The sequence below is a fragment of the Chrysemys picta genome, chromosome 10 (genome assembly GCF_011386835.1).
Source record: "Chrysemys picta bellii isolate R12L10 chromosome 10, ASM1138683v2, whole genome shotgun sequence".
Classification (NCBI taxonomy): Eukaryota; Metazoa; Chordata; order Testudines; family Emydidae; genus Chrysemys; species Chrysemys picta.
Window position 1 is genome coordinate 77,362,643 of NC_088800.1, and position 7,910 is coordinate 77,370,552.

At 48.1% G+C, this 7,910-nt stretch overlaps 1 protein-coding gene across 1 annotated transcript; it reads right to left on the minus strand.

Moving 5' to 3' along the window:
- Positions 1 to 369: 369 nt before the first annotated feature.
- Positions 370 to 6,272, minus strand: GRIFIN (galectin-related inter-fiber protein). Its single transcript, XM_005289109.5, has 4 exons — positions 6,148 to 6,272; positions 3,203 to 3,282; positions 2,936 to 3,098; positions 370 to 1,324 (listed from the first exon to the last, which is right to left on the minus strand). The coding sequence occupies exons 1-4, from the start codon at positions 6,157 to 6,159 to the stop codon at positions 1,160 to 1,162; spliced, it is 420 nt and encodes a 139-aa protein (XP_005289166.2). The 5' UTR covers positions 6,160 to 6,272; the 3' UTR covers positions 370 to 1,159.
- Positions 6,273 to 7,910: the final 1,638 nt, after the last annotated feature.

Sequence of the window (7,910 nt, forward strand, 5' to 3'; positions counted from 1 at the left end):
AGAAATCTTGCAAAATTAGTTATGTGACAAATTTTATTCCCCAAGTTCTGAACAGGAGCTTGGTTTCACACCCTCCTTTCATGCCAAAGGGCCTTATTTTCCCACTGTTGGATACAAGTGACTCCCTCGGAAGTCAATGAGAGTTGCTTGTACCCTGTGGCTGGAGAATCAGACCCTGGCTAGAGCCCCAGGGGAGGAATAATCCAGTTGACCTGACCAACTGGTGGAGTTTTAAACCAGGGCTTTCTCTAAGGGACTGGACAGGCCTCATTCTGTATGAGGGCAGGAGCAAGGAGCAGAGTCCTCTGCTACCATTTGTCAGGGATCACCTCCTCTCCTGGAGGACAGGGGGCTGCCTGCGAGCTGGGACACGAGGCCAACGAATGTAGAAGCCACTTCACGCAGTGCCATTTTTCAGATTTTATTGGTGATCATGTCGACATTGTACCAAGCTCCAATAGGCACATGCCCCTCTCTGTTGGCATCATTTTTACACATCCCCTAGATCAATGCCTCCACAGCAATGTAGCTAATCCATACCCTATTCCAGAGTAGGAATATTTGCTTGGATAAAATTCAAATATTCTTACCATTCAGTGCAGACTGCCACACACAACAAACTGCTGTGTGGAATGCCATTGTTCATTACGACAAACAAGGATGAAAATGCCTAGACTTCCAGTTCTCCACCGTAGGGCACATGGCGTCAGAATGACTCTAGGGATCTGGACTGACTGACATAATGAGCTCACTGTGTATTGCCATTGTATTGCTAGGATAGAGTACATCATGGGGGGAGGGATAGCTCAGTGGTTTGAGCATTGGCCTGCTAAACCCAGGGTTGTGAGTTCAATCCTTGAGGGGGCCACTTAGGGATCTGGGGCAAAATCAGTATTTGGTCCTGCTAGTGAAGGCAGGGGGCTGGACTCGATGACCTTTCAAGGTCCCTTCCAGTTCTAGGAGATGGGATATCTCCATTATGAAATGAAATGAAATGGGTATGACAACTCTGTGCTATAGTGTTCTCCAGCAACATCCTTCCTGCTGGAGACAGCAGCAGATGATGGGTGGGAGAGGGAGGAGAGAGGGTAACCAGTTGCCTACTGGGGCAGGGCTCTTAAGGGTGGGTAGGCTGGAGATCCCATCCCAGCTTTAGTGCCTAATAAAGACCACGTTTGGTGATTTCCATTGAAGAAATTCTGACATCATTCACGACCTGCAGTTTGGTGATAGCCGAGAGCTGTTTCTGCCGATGCTTGTACTGGAGGATTTTGTTTTCATCAATGGAAACATGGAAATAGTCTGAGTCAGAGTAGATTTCAATCTGAAAGAGAGAGAGTGAGACTTAGGATCTCCAGGTATTGGTCTGAAACATCACCGGAGAAGCTGATCCAACACAAATGAAAGCATGTCTGATCTGTGGTCAATGACAAACCTCTAGGACACCGATGGGTGTGCAAGTCACCTTCCATTCAGGCTAACTGAGGCTAGGTCTATACTACCCGCCTGAATCGGCGGGTAGAAATCGACCTCTCGGGGATCGATTTATTGCGTCCCGTTGGGACGCGACAATCGATCCCCGAATCGGTGCTCTTACTCCACCAGCGGAGGTGGTAGTAAGCGCCGCAGACAGAAAGCCGCAGAAGTCGATTTTGCCGCCGTCCTCACAACGGGGTAAGTCGGCTGCGATACGTCGAATTCAGCTACGCTATTCAAGTAGCTGAATTTGCGTATCTTAAATCGACTCCCCCCTGTAGTGTAGATGTACCCTGAGGGAACAATTATAACACCCCTTTGCTTAGTGGTAGCTGAAACCACGGCCCAGAGACTAGACTGAATGCAAACACAGGGCCTTTGGGTTCATTGGTGGAGATGGGAAATGGCAAAGCAGAGTAACTAGCGCCCATTTGGCATCCAGGGAGTGTGCAAAACAAATGTAGCTTACCCCAGTGGTTCTCAACCAGCGGTAGGCAGACCCCTGGGGGTGCACACAGGTCTTCCGGGGGTACATCAACTTATCTAGATATTTGCTTAGTTTTACAACAGGCTACATAAAAAACACTAGCGAAGTCAGTACAGACTAAAATTTCATACAGACAATGACTTGCTTATACTGCTCTATGTACTGTACACTGAAATGTAAGTACCATATTTATAGTCCAATTGATTTATTTTATAATTATATGGTAAAATGAGAAAGGCAGCAATGTTTCAGTAACAGCCTGCTGTCACTTTTGCATTTTTATGTCTGATTCTGTAAGCAAATAGTTTTTAAATGAGGTGAAACTTGGGGGTACGTAAGACAAATCAGCCTCCTGAAAGGGGTACAGTCGTCTGGGAAGGTTGAGAACCACTGACTTACACTGATTTTTGGTGTTCTGAGAGGATAAATCAGATCTGCAGTTCCCCATAGGCATTGTGGGTATAATTTAGAGTGTGTGTGTGCAAGGGGGCATGCTTTGTCTGACCCCCTCTTGTTAATTGATTTTCCTGCTAATCACACATACCCTTAATCCATCCACTTGCCTTGTACATTACACTTGCTTTGCACTGCCCCTGTATAGCATGGCAGTGCAAGTCACACCCCTTAACCACTTATATTTGTTTATAGTCATCTTATACCTGATGTGTAGTTGACCTTACCATTTACATCCCTGCGAAACTGAGCCCAGGGAGTTACACCTGCATCTTTACTCCAGGCTGGCTATGGCCCAGAATGCGAACGAGGTCCAATTTCTGTTCTCCTATTTTGTCATTGGAGTTAACGAAGTCGGTGGAGTTACTCCAGGTTTACAACAGTGTAACTGAGCAGAACTGTGCATTGAAGGAAGGATTGAATTATTTGTACTGCCGGTCCCCACTCCGGGGCTGGCAGTCATGTGTCTCTCCCAGCAGGGAGTGTCCCCAGAAGATTTGTGGGCTGATATTGAATTACCTGGAAAGGTTCCTTGGCTTTTAGCGGGAAGGTGTCAGTTACTTCTTCCGGCCCCCAGCGGTTGGATAGGAAGGAGTTGCAGACGATTTTGGAGTCAGAGAAGCGAGGGTTAAAGTGGAAAGCGATTTGGTCTCCTGCATTGCAGAGGAAATTAATTTCAAACCTAAAAAATGAGAGAAATGAGTGATTCAAACCCATGAAGCCTGGCAGCTGGGTCCCATGAGACACCATGATGCTCTGAAAAATGGCTGCAAATAATGCCCTTACATATTTGCATTGGAGCTCGCTTCGCCTTTAACTATCACGCTCCAACCAGGACACAGCCCTTCTGGGTATGATGCCTCGAACTGTGAACGAAAAAAAACGCAAGTCAGTGATACTCAGCAATGAAGAGAGACAAGTTTATTGGACCAACTTCTGTGGGTGAGAGAGACAAGCTTTCCAGCAATAAAGAAACATATCTCAGCTTTCTCCCCTGCCCTCTCTCTCCTTTCCCATTCCCTCCACAGCTTTATTACTGGGTCAATTTTCATCCTCTCTCTCTTTCCCATCTTCTCTTCCTCTTTTCTCTTGTCTTCCTCTTCCTCTCTCCCCTCCAGCTCTTTATCACTCAGCAATGCCATAAAATAAACATAAAATGGCTCAGCCTTTTTTGCTCTCAGAATTCCCCTTTCTCTCCAGTCCAGCCCAGCTCTGTATAAAAGATGTTTTGGGGGTGGCAAATCCCATTTCATCTGCTGATAGCTAAGAAATCACTGTTCTGCATCAACTGGCAGAGGAATGCCAGGGCTCTTGCTGCAAAAAACCTGCATAAAATCCTGTTTGCTATGAAATCAAGGAAATCCTTCTTCCCCGCCTCATCCTCAACAGTGCCAAATCTTCTGAGTCCTGAGCATGAGACTTTGAGGTGCTTTGAGGGATGGTTGGAATGGCAGGAACTGATCAGAGGGGAATAGTGAATCATAGACTTGTCAGGCTAGAAGGGTCGTCAAGAGGTCACCTAGTCCACCCCTCCATATTAAGGCAGGATTAAGTATACCTAGCCCATCCCAGACAGATGGTTGCCTAACCTGTTCTTAAAAGTCTCCACTAAGGAAGATTCCACAGCTTCTCTTGGTAACTTGGTCATGTGCTTAACTTTCCTTATAGTTAGAAAGTTTTTCCAACTATCCAACCTAAATCTCCCTGTGCTGCAAACTAAGTTGATTGCTTCTTCTCCTGGCCTTGGTGGACATGGAGAACAACTGATGACCATCCTCTTTATAACAATCTTTTACATATTTGAAAACTGTTCCTCCTCAGCCTTCCCTTCCCTAGACTAAAGGTGCCCAGTTCTTTCAACCTTTCCTCAGAGGTCATCTTTTCCAAACCTCTTATCATTTTTGTTGCTCTCCTCTGGCCTCTCTCCAATTTGTTCACAGCTTCCTTCCAGTCAGTGGAACATGGGCAGCTGGATAAGTGCCACCTCACTCACTGTTACACTCCTCATGCTTTCCAGGCTGGGATCTTTGTCCGGTCTCAGAAGTTAAACTCGTGTAAAAGACGAGAGAGCAGGTTCGTTTCTCAATAATTCATGTTTCTGTTGAATAACCCATTTTTCATAAGAAAGGCTTGACAATTTCCTCCCTTTTCTGATGCTCCTATGAGCCGACTCTCTCTCCTGTGCTTCACACAGCAGCAGCCCCACTGAAATGCAGCCGGCTCTACTAAGGGTGGAGGGCAGGAGCAAACGAGCCCACAGCTCAGCACAACACAATGGGAAAAAGAGGAATTCTGGCTATGAAAAATTAGTCAAGCCACCATTCTTCTGGAAAATAACCTGGGATCTGTCATGTCCATGCTGAGCAGATGGGACCTGAGGTGTCCCAGTAAGATCCTCACCCAGTGAACTGGGGCTCAGCGTACCTTCCTCATAAGGATTTGGAACAGGGAGCTGAAGTAAGTGATGAATTCATGTGAAACAGCTCTCTCTCTTCCCCATACTCCCAGGGGAATGACACCTGCTTCCCTTCGCTAGTGGTATTCCCACTCTATCCACAACTGACCATCTGTGTTTGTCAAGTGCCTAGCACAAAGGGGTCTTGGTCTGTGACTGGGGGTCCTAGGTGCTACCACAGCACAAATAATAAATAATAATAAACTCTCATGGTCCCTTTTTATACAACCCCCTCGCCCCCCACTGAATGATGTTCATCCCCATTGCTGGGAGAAATCACTCCTGGTTTTGGCAGACACTCTGGGGTTCTGCTCCAGTCCTAGTTTTCACTCCCAGTCATGTAAAGCATTCAGTCTCTCTCACTCCGGGGCTTCACTTATCTAGTCCCTTTACTCTGCCACTGGATTCCATTCAAACCATGCCTAGCGTCTCCTGGACACACACGTCCTACACACGTCCTTAGGGCAGGAGCTGAGACGCAATCATCTCAGACAGCTCCACTGTTAATCTCCAGCCTCCTGTCTTGCTACTTCTAAAGATGGAGCCCACTAAACACTTCCCCGCCATTCTCATGCTGCTGGTTGTCTCTCCCTCGTACACACACACACACACACACACACACACACACACACACAGAGCGGATATGATGATACTCACACATTTTGCCCCCTTAGAAACACTTGGGTCATGCAAAGCTGATTGTAAGGTGTAAGTGGGGTGGAAGTCATGCTGGATCCCAATCTGGGCTTCACTTGGATCTTGCCCCTAAAGTCACTACAGCACATACAGCGAAACATGCCCCACATCCACGCAACAGCAACTTCCTCTCTGCTACTGGTTGTCCCGGGAGAGATTATTTTAACATACAAAAGAAAGACACCTGCTCGGGTTGCTCCATTAGACGCGGGGCCAGATTCTGATCTCAGCACAACACTGTAATTCTGGAATAACTGCAGTGAAGTCAGTGGTGTTAGTCTGGATATACACCAGTCTAACTGAGACCACAATCTGGCCAGTTGCCCTAAAACATCCTTCTGTACTCGATTACAACAGAGCTACATTTTGGGGCTCATTACTGAAACAGAAGGGCAGCCCCATAAGCAGAACTCCCATGAACCTGTTGGTTTCTAGCTTTGCTCTGGCCAGATTTCTGGGTTTTTTCCCCAGCTGCAATGCTCTTTCTTTATCTATCCTGCGCTTGAATGATCAGATCCCCAGACACTGACCACCAGCTTGAGCTGGTGAGTTATGCCAGATGCTGGTCCCTCTCCCTTACCCGCAGTGCCATCCTGCTCGCCTGCCTTTCCACTGTCAGACCGATCCACGGTGGGATGTGCAGCCAGCAAGGCCTGATATAAGGGCTGCTGACCACGTGTGTGTGTGGGGGGCAACTATCAGAGACAGAGGAGCGAGCTAGCCTCCTGACCCTTGGTGGGAGGAGAAGAATGGAAAAATCCATTCCCTGCCTGCCTTGCAAAGTCAGACTGTTCATTCTCTCCGCACTAATCCAGACCTTGTGTTCTTGCTAACAATAGCAACAGCAACAAAACAATCCAGAATGGTGACATGGTGGCATCATTTTATTACACTGAGGCAAGGGTAGAGAGTTTGAATGGCAAGCCTAGATAACACCTGGTCTTTTTTCCACTAGGCCTCCCTTTGGTTAGGATGGGGAGATGGCTGGGAAGAAATCCCTGTGGGTTAATCCCCGGGGAGATTCTGCCACAGGCTAGGACAAGCCTCCTGGGGAGAGAGAGGTGACTGGGGAGAAGTCACCTGGGGGGGGGGGGAGGGGGAGTTTGATTATACCAGTGGTCCATGCCCTGGGCAGGAATGGACTGCAGAGGGAGACATGATTGGGAAAATATTAGCCTTCTTGGTTCACATAGCTACGCGGGGGAAAATAGTAACCATGCCTCTTTCCCTCTTCCCCCTCCTCTGTGTTGCCCCCGCCAGAGGGTGATGATTTCTGTGTCTGCGGGAGGAATTTTGCCCATTTGTTTTTCTCTCATTCTTTGTAATTTATAATCCTGTCTTAGAATCAGCTGATTTGAGCTCTGTCACAGCCGCTTGCTGCTTCCGATAGGCAGAACCGGACAAAGCCTGGCTTGTCAGCAGCGCATTAGGATTTAATACTCTGCTGATAACAGCACATTGCATTGACCCCTCTCTTCGCACAGTGCCAGCCATGTATTTTGGGGCTGAGCCGATATTTCCCAGAGCTGAAAGGCACCAAGCAAAGGACAGCAATGAAATGAAAAGTAAGAGTGGCTATAGAGATTGGTGTAAGAGTGTGGTTGGCTGCGAGGGGCTCTCACAGCAATGCCAGTTCTGCCTCTCACAGCAGGGGTCACTATAGGGAATGGTGCAGAAGGAGTACAGTAATCTATGTACATGAGTGTGTGTGTATGGAAGAATCAGAACTAGTCCTATCCCCGCCTCCCCCAGCAGGAGTCACTGCAGAGCAGCCTTCCCCAGCATGTGGAATGCATCACCCTGGAGGGGAGTGAAGAGTGGCAGTGAAAGCATTCCCCGGGCTGCCCTCCTAAGACAGCCGGTTGAACGGGGGCGCAACTGGTTTCCTTTTCCTCAGGTGAGGGGGGCTCAGCTTTGCAATGTTCTGGAAATGCCGCTGTGGGGGACGGCGCAGAAGTGCTGAGTGCAGGGGACTCGTATTGCACAGCACCGCTGCAGAGCACTGGCTGCGGGGGAATCCCATGGCGGCTGCAGTGGTGCAGGAACAGTTGTTATAGTTGGGGGTGCTGAAGGCAGAAACCATGTCTTTGGGGTGTTGTTATTCCTTCAAGCAGCGGGGTGCGGCAGCACCCCTAATTCCAGCACCTCTGAGCTGTTGTAATGTCCGTTTCTCTCAGCTGGAAGCATGGTGAGGAATTGCCTATTTAACATACATCTCCACATGAATTAACTTCAGCCAAAGACAGCATTTCAGGTAGGACTGCCTCCCTGTCCCCCCAAAATAGGTACGCCTCTGTCTATAAGGTGATTAGGTTGTCATGTATAACAGCTGCATACTGCAGG

Bases quoted from the DNA above. Each gene is read 5' to 3' on its own strand.
- GRIFIN (XM_005289109.5), bottom strand. The intron at 3,099-3,202 runs GTAAGGGCATTA...CTCATTTTTTAG, and splicing joins GCGAGCTCCAATGCAAATAT to GTTTGAAATTAATTTCCTCT. The intron at 1,325-2,935 runs GTAATTCAATAT...TCTCTCTTTCAG, and splicing joins AAGCCAAGGAACCTTTCCAG to ATTGAAATCTACTCTGACTC.